The 22,693-nt window shown below is 39.2% G+C and overlaps 1 protein-coding gene across 1 annotated transcript; it reads right to left on the reverse strand.

Moving 5' to 3' along the window:
• Positions 1–8,320: 8,320 nt before the first annotated feature.
• Positions 8,321–21,913, reverse strand: LOC128095651 (zinc finger protein 54-like). The gene is made up of 5 exons (XM_052714822.1): positions 21,633–21,913; positions 16,251–17,366; positions 14,117–14,216; positions 11,897–12,023; positions 8,321–10,038 (listed from the first exon to the last, which is right to left on the reverse strand). Exons 3-5 carry the CDS (start codon positions 14,144–14,146, stop codon positions 8,543–8,545), a joined length of 1,653 nt encoding a protein of 550 aa, XP_052570782.1. The 5' UTR covers positions 14,147–14,216; positions 16,251–17,366; positions 21,633–21,913; the 3' UTR covers positions 8,321–8,542.
• Between the last annotated feature and the right edge of the window lie 780 nt (positions 21,914–22,693).

A 22,693-nucleotide genomic window follows, 5' to 3' on the forward strand; every position in this document is an offset into this window, starting at 1 on the left:
TTGTACCCCGCCTTTCCTTGTTTGTCTGCATATGTATAAAATGTAAGGGCTCCAGATATGGGTGTTTCCCATACAATACAAGGCAGAATCCAATCTGCTCTCTTTATAAGTTGAATTCTATTGCTTTTGGGATATTTGCTGTTAATCGCTTCCAAAAATTTACTGCAAGCTCTTTGCCAAGGTTCACTTTCTACCCTTAATTTGCCAATTTCATCATTAGTAAAAGGTACTATAATTTCTGCTGGGTCTATTACTGCTAACTGTCAAAGTCTCAATTTTCCTTTAGATTCAACTCAGAAGCCTTTTCCATGTAAGTTTTTAATTTTTTACTCTGTTTATTTGATAAAAATATCCATTCTAAGATAATATCTTCCCTCTGCATGAATATTCCTGAAGGAGAATGCTTAGAGGGTAAAATAACCAAAATGCAATCAAGCTTTGGAACCAAACAATACAAATGTGCCCCCTGTATTTTTTTCCACCAAAGCCAATTCTCTCTCAGCTTCAGTGGATAATCCTCTTGAACTATTTAAGTCCTTGTCACCATCTAAAGTTTTGAACAAATTAGTCAGTTCATCACTTTTTACCCCAATAGTGGGCCATCAATGGAAATGTCTCCTAGCAATCTTTGAAAGTCATCAAGAGCCTGCACTCAATCTCACCCAGTTTGCACCTTTGGGGGTCTAATTTTTTATAAACCTATTTCATATCTTAAATGCTTAATAGAATCTTCTCTTTGTATTTTTTCAAGAGCAATTTGTAATCCCCAACGAGGCAAAATTTTCTTTACTTTTTCAAACATTCTTTCTAAGGTATCTACATTTGAATCAGCTAGTAAAATGTATCCATTTAATGGTAAACTATATATTGAGGAAATTGTTTACATATTACTTCCAATGGATGTCATACTAAATATTGGCACAGTGTTGGGTTATTTAACATTTTCTGTGAGAGCCTTCTATTGATATCTCTTAATGGGCTAAGAATTATTATAAGTAGGCACCATGAAGGCAACTGTTTTCTTTTTCTTGTAAAGGTATAGTAAAGAAGCAGTCTTTTAAATAAATAACTATAAGATGTCATTCTTTAGATAACAGAGAAGGCAAAGGAATTTCAGACTGTAGAAAGTCCATTGGCTGAATCACCTTGTTAACAGCTCTTAGATCTGTTACAACTCTCCATTTTCCAGATTTCTTTTTAATAACAAACACAGGAGACTTCCAAGTGCTGATTGATTCTTCAATATGCTGAATATTTACTGTTCCTATACCACCTCTTTTAAGGCTTGCAGTTTCTTTGCTGTTAAAGGCCATTGCTCAACACATACAGGCTTATCTGTTAACCACTTTAAAAGTAGGGCTGTTGATGCCTTTGAAAGATCAGCAGCTGTTGTGCCTTTTTCTTGTACAATCTGAATGTTTGGTGACTGTTCTTTATAATATCTTCTAATGTTTTCCCCAGAAACACATGTTGGTTTATGGTTTGTTTCTGAGATTGGAGGAATATTAATCTGGGTATTCCACTGCTGTAACAAATCATATCCCTATAAATTCTTGGCTATATTATTCACATATGGCTTTAATTTTCCTGTCATTCTGGCCCTATAGATTCAACCAATCTTGCACTCTGAGTCACTTATAATGTTTCAATCCCTAAAAGCTGAACATTTATCTCCTGAACAGGCCAATTTGGATGCCAAGATTCTGGGACAATTATTGTTGCATCCACACCTGTGTCTAAAAGACCTTCAATTGCAACATCATTTATTCATTTTTTTAATTTTGGTCTTTATTTATAGAAGTTTGCCCCCAAAAATGCTTTATGGCTTCTCCTGAATATTTTGTTCACTTTTCTATAGCTGTTCTTTCATCCAGAATAGTATGGTTTTTAACAGTAAGCATTAGGTTTTTTAATTGTTCTGGGAAGAAGTTTCTTCCATGATGAACTGGAAAGGACTGAAAAGAATTTGACATGGGGGGCTACAAGAGGCCCCTCAGGGCATTTCCCGATGGCAAAGGCAAGTGATTACCTCGTCTGGAACTTTTTGATCTACGTTCATTAGTCCATTTCTTCATTTGCCACACCTTCTGCATAATCCAAAAGGGAGAGCTGCTGTGGGATGTTCTGTATGTCAAATGTGTTGCTGATTAGTCAATAATTAAAATACTGATTGGCCATTGGCTAGGCAGGAAGTGTAGGCGGGACAAGGAGGAGAATAAAGCTGGGAAGTGGAAGGCTGAGTCAGAGAGACACTGCCAGCCGCCACGATGAGAAACAGCATGTGAAGATGCCGGTAAGCCACGAGCCATGTGGCAAGGTATAGATTTATAAAAATGGATTAATTTAAGCTGAAAGAACAGTTAGCAAGAAGCCTGCCATGGCCATACAGTTTGAAACCAATACAAGTCTCTGTGTTTACTTGGTCTGGTCTGACGGCTGTGGGACTGGCAGGTGAGAGAGATTTGCCCTGACTGTGGGCCAGGCAGGAAAACTCTAGCAACAAATGGCGTCCAACGTGGGGCAAGAGTTTCCACCTAAAACCTGAGAAAAGATTCTAAAATGGAGCTAAAAACAGTTCCTAATTGTCTCTCTCAAATGAGCGGCAGCTGCTGGTTTGAGCTACTGGTGGGTTCCTAGCGTGCGTGCTCGACCTGCCTGTGGCGGGAATGAGGCCTTTGCAAGTGGCACTTTGAGCTGCATGGTGGATTTAGCCTTTGCTGGTGCAGAGCAAAAGGGGAGGTTTCTGGGCTACACGCTGCTTGGCTAAAAGCATAGACCCCCGATAGCTCCCAGAGCTGGCGCTAAACCATGACCATGTTGGGAAGCTGAGGTGGGTGGATCCAGCAGCCACAGCTGCTGCAGTTTAAGGCAATAGATTTACAATAAGACAGATTCAGATGTAATAGTTTACAATGTGTGTAAAAGATACGTAGGCTTGAAAGAGACAAAAAAGATGATATATAGAGTTATAGAAACAAATACATAGTTTTAAAAAATAAAGTCTTTAAAGAGACAGTAAAGGTAGTATAAAAAATAAGCCACGTAAAAATGGATATTACACAGAGAATCTGCATTGTCTTGTCTTTGGGACTTTTAACTGCAGAAAAACATTTTATTGTAAAAGCTGTTGAGTTACGCCAAAATGTATATTTTAAAGGTATCTTGACTTCAAAATTTGAATATAAGGATATGTTACTTTGGAAAGGAGACTCTGCTTTTGTTTCCACAGAAAGCCAGAGGCTATGGATTTGTTCCAGATTAAGACACATCAGGTTTGACCAGCCAAGACCACCTGAAAGGTCTCCGATGACACCATGGCCCAAATGATCCAACATCTAGAACTGTTTGAAGGCAACTGGCTCAGACAATACAGCCTCATGGACTATTCCATAATCCTAAAATTTTCTTTGTTTCCCCATAAGATACAGCGCCCCCCTCCAGCAGGAAGTAGTAAGAGAAGCTACGCCCAAATTCCCAAATTATATGTAATTTTACTTTGTTAAGGTTAAAACCTTCCTTTTTGAAAAAAAAAAAAAGGGGAAGTGCTGTGGGATGTTCTGTATGTCAAATGTGTTGCTGATTAGTCAATAATTAAAATACTGATTGGCCATTGGCTAGGCAGGAAGTGTAGGCGGGACAAGGAGGAGAATAAAGCTGGGAAGTGGAAGGCTGAGTCAGAGAGACACTGCCAGACGCCACGATGAGAAACAGCATGTGAAGATGCCGGTAAGCCACGAGCCATGTGGCAAGGTATAGATTTATAAAAATGGATTAATTTAAGCTGAAAGAACAGTTAGCAAGAAGCCTGCCATGGCCATACAGTTTGAAACCAATACAAGTCTCTGTGTTTACTTGGTCTGGTCTGATGGCTGTGGGACTGGCAGGTGAGAGAGATTTGCCCTGACTGTGGGCCAGGCAGGAAAACTCTAGCAACAGAGAGCATTCTGTTAGGATTATTCCTTGAAAAAAATATTGTTTCTTGGAATGCCCTGTTTACAGCACCTTGTTAGGTGACCTTGTTAACTGCAGTTGAAACTTTTGACATTACTATTTTTTTTCAAACCTCTGGAAATCATCTCTTCTATCTAAGCACCATGGTGGTCATGAGATTCAATGTTTATTTTATCTTGCATCCATTCCTCCAAGGGTACTGATCTTGCCTTAAACAGCCTAATTACCATTTTGCATTGTGCATTAGAATTTTAAAAAGCCAGAGATTCAATTATTATTTGTCTAGCTTCTGAATTTGGTATCATTCCATTTACTGCTGAAGACAGCTTTTGTAAGAAATCAGTGAAGGTTTCTTTTGGACCCTGTATAGCTTTTTTTAAATGACTCAATTTTCTTTTCTAATTCAATTCTGTTCCAAGCATTCCAAGTATATGCTGTGTGGCATAAAGCCCTGGTGTGGACATCATATAAAGATTATCTTTGTACATCAGCATAACTGCCTTCTCCAAGAAGGTGATTCTGGGAAATTTCAATACCTCTAGCCCTACTCCATTATTCAATGGCCTTAACCTCATCCTTCCTCCAGGTCCTCAATTGTAATTGGGGACCAGGCTCCACAACTGCTGTAACAAACTCTCTCCAGTCTTGAGGGATGATTCTATTACAAGTTGACCAAAAGTTTAACATCTCCTTCACAAAAGATGAGTCCTTGCAATATGAGACAATTGCTTTCTTGAATCTCCTCACATCTATCATTTGCACAGGAGTCCATTCAACTCTTACATATTCTTGGGGATATCTATCATTTGGCAGTTCTTGTAAGGTTACTGGATAAATTCAGGTTGGCTGTTTGAAAGGTGTAGGCAGTTTCTATGTAAACTTATAATGAAATGCTGAAATTGGTTCTCCTTTAAATTCCTCTCTCTGGGTCTGAATATTTCTGTGATTTGTTTTAATAAGTTTTTCTAAGACTTGTATCTTGGCACTAGTATAAACCAACATTTTTTAGGGATAAAAGAAGAATGGTCAAACCAATAATGTTTATAACTGACATTACATAAATCCCATCTATGTTAATTTTCCTCTCATTTAAATTGTTCCATTTTCAAAACATCTAGTATATTAGCAAACAAAGACCAAACACTTTCCATTGTAATAGTGTTTCCCACTTTTAATGTGGGGGGAAAAAAACTCTCTTTAACTAATTCCCTCTTTAAGAAATCCCAGTTGACTTACCAAACCAGCTTACAATGATTATTCAAACGATGGTGTGGCAACAGACCAATGAGTGGCATACAGAGAAAGCCATAACCCACCAGGAAAGAAGCAACAGAGACAGCTGTCTGCACAGAGCAATGTGCAAAAGCTGCTAACCCCTGTTGCATTTGGTGCTCAGAAGTTTGCTGCAGATAGGCTGCAATGGAAACTTAGCCAGCAGGGTAGGGACTCTGGCCCAAGCACAGTGAAGACTCCAGCTGCATGTAGCTCTGGCCTGACTCAGTGGCTGCAAAGCCAAAAGCAAGCAGGTTTTGTGAATTCATGCCCCAAAAGTTGGACACCTGATGTTTTATGAATCCTAATTGGTCTTATAAAAAAAAAACCTGGAGCCAGATATCAGGGTGAAAGCCAAAAGATCAGAGAAGCACAGCAAACCAAAGCTAGCATCTCTTACCTCACCTACTCCTCAAGCTGAAAGAGAGCTAGTTCCTATCTCTTCCCTCCTTAGATTCCTTTGTCTTCCAGGCATATTACTTCCTGTGTCTACCTTCTTAGTGCTGGGATTAAAGGGATATAACATCACTGCCCAGTTCTGTTTCTCTTTTAGACTAGACCAGTCTTATGTAGCTCGCGTGGCCTTGTACTCACAGAAATTCAGATGAATCTCTGCCTCTGCCTTCAGAGTACTAGGATTAAAAGTGTGTGCCACCACTGCCTGACCTCTATGGCTAACCCTGTGGCTAGCTCTGACCTCTGATCTTCAGGGAAGCTTTATTTCCTAGATTAAAATGAATCACCACACCCTATCTTATAAATTAATAGTAAACTTTAAACAAAGGTATCTCAAAGGGTAAATAATGCTTCTCCCAGACACTGAGGCTATATAATTGAATTCTCTGTACCAGGTACTGGTTACCTGCCTAGGACTTTGTGGTGATATTGTATTCCCCAAAATATTGTGCACCCTAATAAACTTACCTGGGGTCAGAGAACAGAACAGCCACTAGATACAGAGGCCAGAAAAACCGGTGGCACACACCTTTAATCCTATCATTCCGAAGGCAGAGATTCATCTGGATCTCTATGAGTTCAAAGCCACACTGATAACAGCCAGGCATGGTGACTCAAGGCTTTAATCTCAGGAAGTGATGGCAGGAAGCATAAAGGTATGTAAGGCGTGAGGACCAGGAACTAGAGTCTAGTTAAGCTTTTAGGCTTTTAGCAGCAGTTCAGCTGAGATCCATTCAGATGAGAACACAGAGGCTTCCAGTCTGAGGAAACAAGATCAGCTGAGGAATTGGTGAGGTGAGGTGACTGTGGCTTGTTCTGCTTCTCTGATCTTCCTGTGCTCACCCCAATACCTGGCTTCAGGTTTGTTTTTATTAATAAGACCTTTTAAGATTCATGCTACAGGACTTACTAATCAGGGAGGTCCCATCATCACCCTAAACAAAGCAGGTCGTTCCCAGTGCTCTTTCTTGGGACCATAAGTACATGTTGTAGCTGAAGACACCAGTTTGGTTGCAAGATATGGAGCAATATTGAACTTGCCAGGTGACTCCCCCTGCTGGCTAGCTTTTGTAGCACTGTAAGATTCTGTACAGACTATTGGCAGAGAAATTATGTCAATAGTCTAGTTAACGGCTGGGCCATGCATTTTACAATAACCTGCTAGACAATGTGTGAGTATTGGTGCAAAACTTGTACCACTGTTTATGGACATAAACAAATTCTTTCACGATTGGATTTCAATCCTTCACCACAGAGAGGAATTCATGCCATGGTAAAAAAAAAAACAAAAACAAAAATATTATTTGGGAACTATAGGTTGTAGAGCAGAAGCTATTGATGTTTTGATAATGGTCATGAACATTAATCTAAAATCTAAATATTCATGTTTAAAATTATGTTTGTATTACTCTCAACATTCCAGAAAGAAGTCTCCTCTTGCAGTAGGTAGTTGCTAAAGCATAGATTCATAACACTTCAAAAACTACTAAGAACAAACAACTGTATAAGCCTGGGGTAATTACCATTGTTTTATGGCTTAGGGTGAGTCTCACATGTCTCCTTTATCTCAGTGAAAGTATACTAGCAGTCAATGCAAGTTTTACCATTTTATTATAGAGTTTCAAGTAAATCCTCCGCAATTTTGGTTAAGTATTTCAAAATGAATTCCTGCATGCCCTTAGAGATTTGTTTATCTTGTTTTGGTTTTTTCCAGATAGGATTTCCCTGAGTAGCCCTGGCTGACATGGAATTTGCAATGTAGACAATACTGCCCTAGAACTCACAAGGACACGCCTTCCCCTGCCTCCAGAGAGCCGGGATTTAAGGTGTATGTCACCACATCCTTAAGTGTTTGGGGATTTCTAAGTTGTATCTCAATATTTGAGTGATGTCACATTCATAGCCTATCTCCTCACAATTACTTTCTTGCTATTTGTAAGGTTTGAATCTAGTATGATTTTGAAGATGAATAAAAGAATTTATCAGAATGTTTTTGATGAATTTACTTTTATCTCTGCAAATACAGCACTATTTATATAGTTTGTCAAATTCAGTGCAGTTGGGGAGGTGTAATTTCCAACAGACAGAAAGACATGGGGAGTATATACTCTCTAACATTATATGGTTTCTCAGATGTATGAATTTTGTGATATACAACACAATTAGAAAGAAAACTAAAAGTTTTGTCATAGTTTTTATGTAACTCTATTAGGATTTATTTTTTGACAAAGAGTTTATGTAGTTCTGCTGTCCTGGAACTCAGTATGGAGATGATGATATCCTCCAATTCACAGACATCTTCTTGCCTCTGCACCCTGAGTGCTTGGAATAAAGAAGTGTACCACCACACCTGCCATATTATGAATTTTTGGATGTTGAACAAGATAAATGTTTTTATTACATTTTTGACCAGGGGTGGAGACATGGTTTATTGTGTAAAACCACTGTTTGCCCTTCCAGAGGACCAAGGTTCACTTCCCAACTCAAGTGCGGCAGTTAACAATGGTCTGTAACTACACATCAGGGGATCTGATGACCCCTTCTGTCCTCTGCCCATGCTAGGCATACATGTAGTGCATGGATATACTTACAGGCAAAGCACGTATATACATTGAAAGAAATAAAAAAGCTTTTCCCACTCTTATATTTCCAGAATTTTATTTAATATAAACTCTAGAATATTTTTTAAGATGTAAGCCTTCATTAAAGATTTTCACAAATTTATGTTTCTATTTTGTGTAGTGCTGTGATCTGAAAGCAGAGAACTGGAAAATGCTATGTCACATTATTTACAATGGTATGTTTCTGCCCAGTATGAATTTACTAATGTCTTCTAAGACTCAAAATTAGGATAAAGGATATATCAGTCATTGCATTTGTATGGTTTCCCAGTATGGATTTTCTGATGTGCTCTGAGGTAGGAGCACCTTGTAAAAGATTTGTCACATTCTTTACAACTTAAAGGTCTCTCTCCAGTATGAACTCTCTGATGTCTTCTAAGATTTGACTCCTGAGTAAAGGACTTTTCACATTCCATACATTTGTAAGGTTTCTCCCCAGTATGAACTATCTGATGTCTTTTAAGAACTGTGAAACTGGTAAAGGATTTGTCACATTCCTTACATCTGTAAGGTCTTTCTCCAGTATGAACTCCTTGATGTTTTATAAGACTTGCAAGATCAATAAAGGACATGTCACAGTCTTTGCATTTGTAAGGTTTCTCTACAGTATGAATTTTCTGATGTGCTCTTAGAGATGAGAATCGAGTATAAGACTTATCACATTCCGTACATTTGTAAGGCTTCTCCCCAGTGTGAACTTTCTGGTGTGTTTTAAGGGCTGAGTGGTAGGTAAAGGATTTGTCACATACCTTACATTTGAAAGGCTTTTCACCAGTATGGATTCTGTAATGAGTTTTAAGATATGATAATTCAAGAAAGGACTTACCACATTCTTTACATTTGTGCATTTGCTCTGGATTATGAGTTTTCCTATGTCTACTCAATGATGAATAGTGGGGAAAGGCTCTGTCACACTCATTGCATTTGAAAGGCTTCTCTCCAGTATGGACTCTGGAATGATCCTTAAAGTGTGAAGGACTATGAGAGACTTTGCCACATTCTTGACAAATATAATTTCTCCTAACAACATGCTTTTTCTGACGTTTCTTGAGAGTGGAAGAGTGGGTAAGGGATTTGCCACATTCTTTATATTTGTAAGGTTTGTCTCCATTATGCAATTTCAGATGGCTATGAAATGCTGACAACTGATGAAATGACTTTCCACATTCTTTGCATTTGTAAGGTTTCTCCTCAGTATGAAGTCTTAGATGTATATCAAGACTTGAAAGCAGGGTAAAGGATGTTTCACAAACATTGCACTTGTAGGGCTTAATTCCAGTATGAATTCTCTCATGTTCAGTGAGGTATGAGGCAGTCCTAAAGCATTTTCCGCATTTCCCACATTGGTGTGGTGTCTCTCGAATTGCTTGTTGCAAAAGACTATATGCAGAGGCAAAATAGTCATCATATTCTCCCTGCCTGTGCTCCTTCTTTGCAGTGAAGAGTCTTTGATCTTGAGTAATGATGGAACACAAATTTAAAGTTTTCCCATGGTCTTTAGATTTGCAAAGTTCTTCTCCATTGTGCATGTTTTCATGTCTATCTAGGTTTGATGAGTCAGTACAGGCATCCTTGTTGTTACTACATGTGTAGTTATTAGAGTTTTCTGTAGTTTGACTTGTTCTATAAAGTGCACATGTGGAGGGGTCATAAAGCACTTTCCCAAGGTCATTACACTGACAAGACTCCTTTTCCGTCTTCACATGTTGATGGACAGGATTACATCTGTAATAATTCTCTGAAAATGAGCAAAATTTAGATTAATAGGGTTTTTCCCAATGATAAGCATGTGATAAATGACTGTCTCCTTAAGTTCTCTTTTAAGATAAGTGAGCCTGGAACTACTTAGATTAGAGTTCCCAGTAATGGACATTATTCATTCACTGTAATTGTATGGATACTCACAAAAACAGCATGAAAGCCTTGAAAGGTCAATGATTTATAACAGATAGCTCATCTTTATCAAAAATCTCTAACTGGAAAAAAGATGGAAAAATAATTTACAGCTATGAATTAGCTTTGTGAGAGAGCTCACTGAGTGATTATATTTAGAAAAGATGTCTTCTCGGAAATTGATGAAGAGGAATTTAATCTGATCCCTGGTTCACAGTATTTACACTTACTAAGTGATAGGCAATGACAAGTACTGTTCAGAAGACCCAATTCCTTTCAAGATTAAAGTCTTACTGAAAAGCATCACAGGGCTTATTTTTTTTCTCTAGAAAACACATTAGATACTTCAAAAATAATGGATGCAAAGACAGTATTCTGTCAGACATCAGAGGCTCTAGACCGTTTGAGGCAGGGCTATCATGGGCACCTATTGCTTATTTCTATCCTCCACTGTCTGAGCTCCACACACTGCTGTGTTTCCTAGCTTTCCTCACAGGGTTATTCTCGAGTCTACTCTGTATTCTAACTGACTCCTGAGATTATTTCCTAGAGGCTGTCCGTGTATTCTACATTGGGAAGAAAATGAAGGATGTAATATGATGATATGCAAACAAGGAAGGAAATTACAGAATAATCCCACCTCATGGATTCACATTAAATTTAAAATTTATAAAATTATACCAATCTGATCTCAGCATAGTTAAATAAAATTTCATTTTGTACTAGTATTAAGCCACCATCATTCAGGACTAATAAGACACAATGCCTTCCAACAGTTATTTCAACAGACAGGTTGCATCCTGGGGCAAGACACTACACAAAATTAAATGATCAGGCATATTTTCTTTTTTTTTTAATTATGTATACAGTATTCTGTCTGCATGTATATCTGCAGGCCAGAAGAGGGCACCAGATCTCATTAGATGGTTGTGAGCCACCATGTGGTTGCTGGGATTGAACTCAGGATCTCTGGAAGAGCAGTCAGTGTTCTTAACTGCTTAGCCATCTCTCCAGCCCCCAATCAGGCATATTTTTCAAGTGGAACTGAATATGGTAAAAACATTTCCAGGTCTTGCTTTCTCCTTCACTTGAAGTATTTACTATTCTCTTGCTTGTTCACTAGCCAACCCTAGTTAAGGCTACTGTCTCCTCCCCACTTTTCAGGGCAATTTCATTCTTTCTTTTAGGTGATCACATCTACCTTGCATACATAATCCACATGTTCTTTGAGGAAAACCATGACCCATGCTAGAACTTTCAGAAAGAATACAGAAGTCTAAGACAGTATTATTCTCAGTAATTGAAAACATAAAGCTGAGGAATTTAGGCAAGAATTCCTGATTAATATTTGTAGTCACATATTTCAGTATATTTAGCATTTTCTGTTTATATATCTTGAATTTGTCTCACAAATAAAACCATATCATTGCAATAATGGACACGGAGGTTTAAGATATGAGTGAAAATATTATATGCTACTGAGTTTATGGATGAATCTTGGAACCAAAATGAAGGATGGATAATACCTCTGAAATGGAAAATGGAAAGAGAAAACTAAATAGCATAAAAAAGTTCTTTCCTAATACTAAACTTTGCCTTGTCTCCCGTTGGTTTTTTCAGGACAGCCTAACAGATTTTACATCCTATGAAGGCGGAACAAAAAAAAAGATGGGTTAGGAATTCTACAAGCAAAATGTTCTCACCTACAAAGACCAGGTTGTTGTAATTCTCCAACATCACATCAATGTACAAAGCCCTCTGAGCACAGTCCAGGCATTCCCACTCCTCCTGGGGAAAGTCCACAGTCACATCCCTGAATGTCAACAGACCCTGAAACAAAAAAGTATGGTTTGACCACAGGCTACTTGGAAGTGCTTTCCTAGATATAATGAGATGGAATATAGATGAGCGAAGATAATTACTCAAAGAGAAGATTTCTAATACGGTCACATTCTATCATGAATGTTCTAACTCTGTAAAAACAGGTTGAGACAATAGTCTTATAAGCAGTATACATGAAACATTAAATACATTTAAGGTCTGCACATGGTTATCTATCTGTTATGGATTCTGTGTTTACGTTACACAGGATTACATCAGACATGTCTCAGAGGGAAAATTCATGATGAGGAAATGTGCTTTAAATGTTGTACCTGTAGATCATGCTAAAATACTGATGCAAATAAATAATGTGTGAACTGGGCCTTACGTGACTCTATTCTAACAGCGTCAATTGGGATGTTTAAAGTCTAGGTACAATGCCATCCATTAAACAGCAAAGGTATAGGTTTAGAAGACAGAATATATGACTAAAGTTGTAGCCAAAGAGTTTTGGTTTTTTTCCACAGTGGCAAGGATTGTAACAGCACTACATACTGTCATTTAAACTTTAACATCTAAGATAAGTAGTCTATGGAATAATTTTAAGGAAATTTTTGGGCTACTATGAACAGACAGAAAAATCTGTATCAGTCATATTTGATATAATCCAAATTTTCCCTAGGAATATCTCTGTATGCATAAGCCAACAGAGACAAATAACAATTTCAGAAGTTTGGAATAGTATTTCACTTCACTCCCAATGAGTAATAAAAATTGAGGGAAGCCCAAAAATAAATAAAAGAACATATTAAAGTATAGCTAAGAGAATCTATAACATTTTAGATAAGGCTCATAGCAAGAATTTACCAAAATTAAATTAATTAAATACCAAGGAAATAAAACTGCAAATCAACAAATGGGCAAATGAACCAAATACACGCTTTTCAAAGACAGAAACTCAAATGGCCAACAAACACTGCAAAGCATTCAGGATCCCAGAAGACCACCATGGGAGCAAAAATTAAAACTTCTTAGAAATACTGCCTCATCCCAAACAGAATGGCTGTCATCAATTAACCTGACAACAAATGTTTGAGAAGATATGGAGAGAAAGGAAAACTTATGCACTGTTGATGGGAGGGAGGGTGCAAATGAATACAGCCATAGGGGAATCCATTTGGAGATTATTGAAAAAATTGAAGAGAGAAGTTACTTATGACCCAGTTCTTTCACTCTTGGCCATATACCCACAGAATAATACACCCCACTACAGAGATATTTATACCTCATACTTACTGTTGTTTTAATCACCAAAGGAAAGCTATTGGAATCAAATTAATAATCTATAAACAGATGAATGGATAATGAAAATTGTATAAAATGGAGGAAAATTCAGCTATAGAAAAAAAATAAAATAAAAAATTTGCAAGAAAATGAATTGACCAAAGCGTGGTCATACACTTTTATAAAGAAGACACCACGTTTTCGCTCATCTGCAGAATCTACCCAATGGTATATGTACACAGAAACAATGTATATAAGGGACTGAATGAAGGTAATGAACAACAGTTGTGAAGGATACAAAGTTAAGTGCTTTTCAAGTTCTAATTCTATGAAAAGTTTTTGGGCTTTTGGTGGTGGATAAAAAAAATCAAAATATATTTGATTGTGAAAATATAAAATCCTATGTGAGGCTCCAGAACTTCTGTTTCCTACGATGACTCTAACTGTATAAAAGTACAATAAGGCCGGGTGCTGGTGGTGCACACCTTTAATCCCAGCACTGGGGAGGCAGAGGCAAGCGGATCTCTGTGAGTTCAAGGCCAGCCTGGTCTACATAGTGAGCTCCAGGACAGGCACCAAAACTACACAGAGAAACACTGTCTCAAAAAAACCAAAAAAAAAAAAAAAAAGAAAGAAAGAAAGTACAATGACTAGTAGAGTCTTTGGACCTGCTTAATTTCAGTGTGTGATTTTGTTGATTCTCTGTTTGCAGAATAGCTCATAATAAAATTTCAAAAAGTATCAGAAGCAGAAAATTAAAGACTTTTAATACATCAGTGTATAACCCTTTTAGATAAAGAGTGAAAAGGACCACTGACCTGAAACGTGATTACTGGAGAATCAACCATTTCTAACTGTTTATCTTCTTTGGCTTTCTCTTTCAGGAACAATGAATTGATGGTCGCTTCCCTCTCAAATCAAGGGGTCAAAACAGAAAAGTTAACATTAATACAGAAAGCTGTTAGAGAACAATGTCCAACCACATAAAAGACCCAAGAAAAAGAATTCTATCAGGTGTCCAGTCAATGATTACAAAGCCAGGAGAGCATGGAAAGACATCTGAAGCTTGGAGAGAAAATCACTATCAAGGAACTTGTTGCACAAAGAAAACTATTCTCTTAAAATTGAAGGACACGTAGCCGGGCGGTGGTGGCGCACGCCTTTAATCCCAGCACTCGGGAGGCAGAGCCAGGCGGATCTCTGTGAGTTCGAGGCCAGCCTGGGCTACCAAGTGAGTTCCAGGAAAGGCGCAAAGCTACACAGAGAAACCCTGTCTCGAAAAACCAAAAAAAAAAAAAAAAAAAAAAAAAAAAAAAAAAATTGAAGGAGACGTAAGTGCATTTCAAGATAGTCACCAATTAACACAATTCATTTCACTAAAAACAGCCCTGAAGATAATAAATTAGAGGCAAAATATATCCAGGAGAGTCAGAGGAATCATTCGTGAGAACATGGGAAATAATAAATTTCAAATGAAGAATAGAGAAATACAGTTGAACTGTGAAGTAATCATCTATGGGTAAGACAGCAAACCACTATTTCTCAAAAAGAGGGAAGAAAAATAGTACCAATAGTCCAACCAGCAACAACATATAAATGAAACCATAGCAAATAAAAACGCAAAAAAACACTAAGCCACACTAAAAATAAAAACAGAGCATCCTCATTTAAATAAACAAAATCTCAAATTAAATAAATTCAGCACATGACTCAGCTGTTCCTTTCCTTGGTATATGCCTAAAGGACTCGATATCCTACTCCACAGACACTTGCTCAGCCATGTTCATTGTTGCTCTACTAACAACACCTACAAAATGGAAACAACCCAAATGTTCTTCATCTGACAATTGGATAGTGAAAGTGTGGTACATACACATTATGGAATACTATTCATGTAAAGAAATTGAAATAATGAGCTTTCCAAGTAAATGGATGGACCTAGGAAAGACCATATTGAATGAGGTAACCTGGACCTAGAAAGATAGACATTCCATGTTCTCTATAGGAAGTGCTTAGCTCCAAACCTTCAGATGTGAGTAAACAACCAGGATGACTGTAGTAACCATCTATTCTTTGACTATTATCATCCATAAACAAACAAACAAACAAAAAACGCCTATAATATATCTAAGTCTCTGTAAGCTTATACATTTGGAGTGTAAATGAAAATCTCCCAAATGGACTGATGATGCTCCTCACAAGAGCCATAGAATTTCTAACAAAATGACCAACACCAGGGGTAAGAAGCCTGGTTTGCACCTTACTCCTGTCAGAATGGCTATGATCAAAAACGCTAATGACAGTCTATGTTGGAGAGGATGCAGAGCAAAGGGAACACTCCTCCACTGTTGGTGGGAGTGCAAACTTGTACAACCACTGTGGAAATCAGTGTGACGGTTTCTCAGAAAATTGGGAATTGATCTACTGCAAGACCCAGCCATATCACTCTTGGGCATATACCCAAGGAATGCTCAATCATACCACAAAGATACATGCTCACCTATGTTCATAGCAGCATTATTCATAATAGCCAGAACCTGGAAACAACCTAGATGCCTGTCAACTGAAGAATGGATTAAGAAAATGTGGTACATATACACAATGGAGTACTACTCAGCAGAGAAAAACAATGGCAGCCTGAAATTTGCAGGCAAATGGATGGAACTAGAAAATATCATCCTGAGTGAGGTAACCCAGACTCAGAAGGACAAACATGGTATGTACTCACTCATAAGTGGACACTAGATATAAAGCAAAGGACAAGAATACTGCAACCCACAGAACCAGAGAGGCTACATGGCAGGGGACCCTAGGATGACTGTGGCTTATAATAAGTTTTAGTTTTACTCAATCACTGGGCAAACTTCAGTGAAACATTTCACTATTAGGATAAGAATTTGTACTGTATCAAGCTGGTGATAGAAAAATAAAATTAAAAAAAAAAAAACAAACCTGATTTGAAGTTATAGGTCACAGTTGTCCAAGAAACTTCCAAACATTGCAGGCTACTGCTGTTGCCCGCCGTTGCCTACTAGAGACAGAAGTTGAGTTCCTAGTGTTGAAGAAGCCACACACTTCAGACAAATCCTAGGGGGCTGGGGATGGAACTCACCTCAAAGCCTCTTCCCTGGGGATTAGCTTTCATGGTATCAGAAGGTGACATGTAACCTTCCCAAGGAGGGAGCCAAACAACTGTCCTACCCAGCCATGACACCTATGAACCACACCAATGATGTGTACTGCATGATAGCCCTAGGGGTGCAAGAGTAGGACACATAGTTAGGCTGTAACCAACAGCTTCTACTTGGATTAAGACCCTCTCGACAAGAGGGAAAATGTGCCTGGTACTGGAAACGTAGCCTGTTTCCCCAGGGCTAGTAAAGGCATGGATCCTGGAGGAGAACCTACAACCAGTACTTTACTGAATCAGCATAAGTCCTAGTGCATTGTAAATATTTATCCTAATCTCCAACAGGCAATGGGAGACAAGAGGAGGCAGTACAGATGCAGTGAAGTAGGCTGTAAATATAGTTCCTGATTCTTATCAAAACTCTGTTGGCATTATTTTCAGTAACAGAGACAAAAACACTAAAAGGTAGAGAATGTGCTAGAATACCAAAGCTCAAAAATTCTGAATACAATAAATAAACCTAGAGGTATTAATTTTCATCATTTTTATAATACATTAAAACAATGAATGAAAATTATTTAATAATGGTATGAAAACATGATCTCTGATGTGAATAAGGACAGCATCACTCACATGCATAGATAGTCAATAAAACTTTATTTGACTCCATTATCAATTCTTCTGAAGAAAGCCTTCACATGACTACATTAGGATAATCCTGAGGACATTTTTCTCAGTGGAAGTCTCCAGAATTATTTCTAGTGAAACAGAATGTGGCAAAACTGATTTCATGTCCCACTTCCACATTCACTTGATCCCCTTTCCACTCCTTCACCATTGTCTCCACCATACCTGGATCCTTAGCTACTGTCTCCTCTCTCCTTCCAGGTCACTTTGTTCTGCAGCACAGGTGAGCAGGTCATGGTGATCAGTGAGCCCTGCACATGGGAAACAGAATTTGAGGAATAACCTGAATTTCTAACATAGTACTGTGCTCAGGAGAAAAGAGAAAAGTAAATACAGGATTATATAAATGATTTCCCAACTCCTGCAGTGTCAGAACACTGAAAATATTTAGACAACATTTTAGTTATTGTAACTTGAATCCCACTTCCAATCACAGCTCAATCAAAACTCAGTGGCAGAAATGGTACTGAATGATTGGGAAGAGAACATTGTACATTAGTGAGGTTCTGAATTGATCATGGATCAATGATGAAGCCTTACACTCCCAAAAAGACACACACGAAGAAGAGAGAACATTTCTTTATTTTTTCCTTTGTGAAATTCACTTTATTCTGTGTGACTGAGACTCATTCACACAAAACTCACATACTTGCAGATTAGTTTGTCAACAAATACTGAAGAGGAGAAAGGGAGACTGCAAGCAAACAATTCTCAGTCACAAAAAATTATACTGCTGCAATTTTCCTTTTTCTTTTTTGTTAATGTTGTTGTTGTTTATGGTTTTTTAAGACAGGGTTTCTTTGTGTATCAGCCCTAGCTGTCCTGGACCTAGCTCAGTAGACCAGGCGGGAATTTAACTCACAGAGATCCACTTGCCTCTGCCTCCCATGTGCTGGGATAGGAGTCATGCCCTACCACTGCCCAGGTATACTGCTGTAATTCTGCAATGTCAGGGTGTACAGTGTAACAGGGGTTGGTTGAAGAAAGAGGGCACTCCAATATGAAATTGTAGGTCTATGTGACATTAAGAAGGTCCAAACTTTGAGGAACTGAATCCAGAACACCCATACAAAGGTGTATTTATTGAAAGTTACACAAAGTATTTTCTCAAACCAAGCTTCCTTATCTCATTTACATGTCTCACTAAAGGAAAGCATCACATGCCCCCATGACTTTAGTCCTTTATTATGTGTCCTTTGCAATACACAACAAAAGTCTCAGGTGTGCCTGTGACATCTTGTGACCAAAGTCTCAGGATGGCTACAATGCCCCTTCAGTAAAAACAATTCTACAGATCACAGGATACATTCACTGTTTCCACAAGGATTCTTCAAGGTCAAAGTACTTCCAAAAAATGGTTGTTCAATTTAATGTTTATCCAAGAAACTGTGACTTTGCTAAATTCCTACAACACTACAACATAGTCCCAGCACAAAGCCCTCAGGGCAGGGTCCAGGCATTGCCACTCCACTTGGGAATAGTCAAAAGCCACACCACAGGATGTCAACAGACCACAAAATAAAAAACAACAGTTTGAATCATCCTGTTGGTGCACACATTTAATCCTAGCACTTGGGAGAAACAGGTGAGTGGAATTCTGTGTTTTCCAGTCTAGCCTGGTATACACGGTGAGTTCGGGGCCAGATAGAGCAACACTGTGAATTCAGGTCTCAAACACAGCAAACACCAGAACCAAAATAAATAAATAAATAAATAAGTTTGTTCATGTGTCCATGGACAGAATGCTTTCTTGGACCAAGGAGAAAAAAAACTATAGAAGACATTTCTCTGACATGGGTGAGTTATCATAATTATTATTATTATTACTATTATTCAAAAGATGCTTTTTATTATTCTGTACTATAATGCATTTATTATTATTTAAATTAATTAATTTATTTTCCATTTTCAAAACAGTGTTTTTCTGTGTAGTTCTGGCTGTCCTTGAAGTCACTATGTACACCTTAGCAGCCTCCAACTGATTGCGATCCACCTGCCTCTGCCTTCTGAGTGTTGGGATTAAAGCCCTGTTGCACCAGGCCTGGCAAAGACACTTTTCAGAATGCTGTATTTACATCCCAGTATGTGTAGCTAGAGTTTTCCTGCCTGGCCCACAGTCAGGACAAATCTCTCTCACCTGCCAGTCCCACAACCTCTCAGACCCAACCAAGTAAACACAGAGACTTATATTGCTTACAAACTGTATGGCTGTGGCAGGCTTCTTGCTACCTGTTCTTACAGCTTAAATTAAACCATTTCCATTAATTTATACCTTGCCACGTGGCTTGTGGCTTACCAGCATCTTCACATGCTGTTTGTCATCGTGGCGGCTGGCAGTGTCTCTCTGACTCAGCCTTCCACTTCCCAGGCTTATTCTCCTCTTTGTCCTGCCTACACTTCCTGCCTAGCCAATGGCCAATCAGTGTTTTATTTATTGACTAATCAGCAACACATTTGCCATACAGAACATCCCACAGCACTTCCCCCCCCTTTTTTTTTCAAAAAGGAAGGTTTTAACCTTAACAAAGTAAAATTACATATAATTTGGGAATTTGGGCGTAGCTTCTCTTACTACTTCCTGCTGGAGGGGGGCGCTGTATCTTATGGGGATACAAAGAAAATTTTAGGATTATGGAATAGTCCATGAGGGTGTATCATCTGAGCCAGTTGCTTCAAATCGTTCTGGATGTTGGATCATCTGGGCCATGGTGTCATCAGAGACCTTCAGGAGGTCTTGGCTGGTCAAACCTGATGTATCTTAATCTGGAACAAATCCATAGCCTCTGGCTTTCTGTGGGAACAAAAGAGACTCTTTTCCAAAGCAACATATCCTTATATCCAAATTTTGAAGTCAAGGTATCTTTAAAATATACATTTTGGCATAACTCAACAGCTTTTACAATCAAATGTTTTTCTGCAGTTAAAAATCCCAAAGACAACACAATCCAAATTCTCAGTGTAATATTCATTTTTACATGGCTTATTTTTTATACTACCTTTACTGTCTCTTTAAAGACTTTATTTTTAAAAACTATTTATTTCTTTATATAACTGTATATATTCCTTTTTCTTTCTCTTTCAAGCCTACGTACATTTTTACGCACATTGTAAACTATTACATCTGAATCTGTCTTATTGTGAATCTATTGCTTTAAACTGCAGCAGTTGTGGCTGCTGGCTCCACCCACCTCAGCTTCCCAACATGGCGGTGGTTTACCACCAGCTCTGGGAGCTATGGGGGGGGGGGGGGGGGGGGTCTATGCTTTTAGCCAAGCAATGTGTAGCCCAGAAACCTCTTTTTTTGTTTTGTACTAGCGAAGGCTAAATTCACCACGCAGCTTAATGTGCCACTTGCAGAGGCCTCATTCCCGCCATACTGCAGGTCAAGGGCACACGCTAGGAACCCACCAGTAGATCAAACTGGCAGCTGCTGCTCATTTGAGAAAGACAATTAGGAACTGTTTTTAGCTCCGGTTTAGAATCTTTTTTCTCAGTTTTTAGGTGGAAACTCTTGCCACCACGTTGGACACCATTTGTTGCTAGAGTTTTCCTGCCTGGCCCACAGTCAGGACAAATCTCTCTCACCTGTCAGTCCCACAGCCGCTCAGACCCAACCAAGTAAACACAGAGACTTATATTGCTTACAAACTGTATGGCCGTGGCAGGCTTCTTGCTAACTGTTCTTACAGCTTAAATTAAACCATTTCCATTAATTTATACCTTGCCACGTGGCTTGTGGCTTACCAGCATCTTCACATGCTGTTTCTCCTTATGGTGGCTGGCAGTGTCTCTCTGACTCAGCCTTCCACTTCCCAGCTTTATTCTCCTCCTTGTCCCACCTACACTTCCTGCCTAGCCAATGGCCAATCAGTGTTTTATTTATTGACTAATCAGCAACACATTTGCCATACAGAACATCCCACAGCAAGTATGCATATGTCTCAGAAGGAAAATTAACGGTGGACAGAAATTAACTTTTAAAAGTTAATGTTTGCAAGTAAACTGTGGTAGACGAATATATATATATATTTATATATATATATTAATATATATATATATATTTATTCAGATTCAGTGAAATTTGCAGGCGTTCCTTTCATGACTATACTCTAAAAGCCCTCAGAGAATCCAAGTCTCCAGGTAAATACGCCACTCTCTGGGAAGTGGCTTAACTTCCCAAGGTGGTGGGTATATAAAAGGGAAGCGGTTCAACACGGAAGTTAGTATGAATGATTTTAAATTTCAAGAGCTTTGTCATTTCCACCGTAGCAAAGACAATCGTGCTTGCAAATCTCAACAGATAAATTCAAATATTCGATTAGATTATTCTTACAAGAATATTTTGGCAATCAGAAGATCAATTGAAAAAAAATCAGGCTTATTGCATATGACCTAAATACACCAAGGGAAGACATCCACAGCAGAACTTCGGAGCCGGCTTCCTTATGAACAGCAGAGAAACTGCTCGCACCCCCGGTCCCTCCCCTCCCATGTCCCAGCCCTGCAGCTCCTCTGACCTGGGAGGTTCCAGGGCCACCGGGCTGCGGTTCCCGCCACTGCGCTGCTGACTGGTGACTTTCCCAGGCCGCCCCGCGCGGCGACTGTGGCTCCGGGGAGGTTTCAGGTCCCCGCGTCACCCCGCCGTGTCCTCCGCACCCAGGTCTGCACCACGCGGTTCCCCACGGTGCAGGACCCGGAGCAATGACAGGGAACCGGCAATTTCACTGCTGACCTGGGTTACTCTCCGACTTCCCCGCGTTCACTTTGTGTCCCAGCTTCCGATTACGTCACCACTTTAATCCCGCCCACGCTCCACTCTTTCCCTACACCCAGCCAATGCGCCACATCCTCCCAGCAGCTGTTTCCGGTGAATGTCCCCGCCCTTCTAGACCCGCCCCTCCCATTCCTCCAGCTGTCAGGCTGCCCTGGACCTGCTCTGCACAGCCTCCCCACATGCTCGCTGCCAGCCTAGACCAGAACTGGATCTAGGAGGACGCTGCACCCCGGTATCTGACCCCCACAGTGAGTTCCGAGCCCTTCAGATAAAACACAGACAGCCTAACCTTAACTCGATTACTTGATTTCTGGGCTACATGCTTACACCAAAAGATAACAGGGTAAATTCAGATGCCAGCGTCCCACCCACAACACAAACATGACAAGTCAAAACCAAATACTGCATTTGTGCCTTGGGGAGAGACATTTCAGGAACTTTGAATATGAATAGAAATAGGTGTCTCCAGAAGTCAGTGGACTGAGTTCATGCTGTACTGCTGTCACCACTAGACGGTGGTCTTGTTATTTTACTAACTCAAACAAGTTCTTTTTAGACTAATGCTAAAGGCACATTTACATAAACTATAGGGGAAATTTTTTAATGCAGTGGTGAATGCAGAGACCCTTGCTGTCCCAAATGCAGAAAATGAGTAAGATATGGAGTTCGAGCCCTAAAAACGTCAGTTACACCATCCATCTATGGCTCTGGTAACACTGAGGAAGAGGAGGAGAAAAGGAAATAAGAGGGGAAAGAGGAGGAAGGGCTAAGACATGCCATTCTCTAGACTCCACACAGCTGTGG

Source organism: Peromyscus californicus, unplaced genomic scaffold (assembly GCF_007827085.1).
Source record: "Peromyscus californicus insignis strain IS unplaced genomic scaffold, ASM782708v3 Scaffold_4__1_contigs__length_199733344, whole genome shotgun sequence".
NCBI lineage: Eukaryota > Metazoa > Chordata > Mammalia > Rodentia > Cricetidae > Peromyscus > Peromyscus californicus.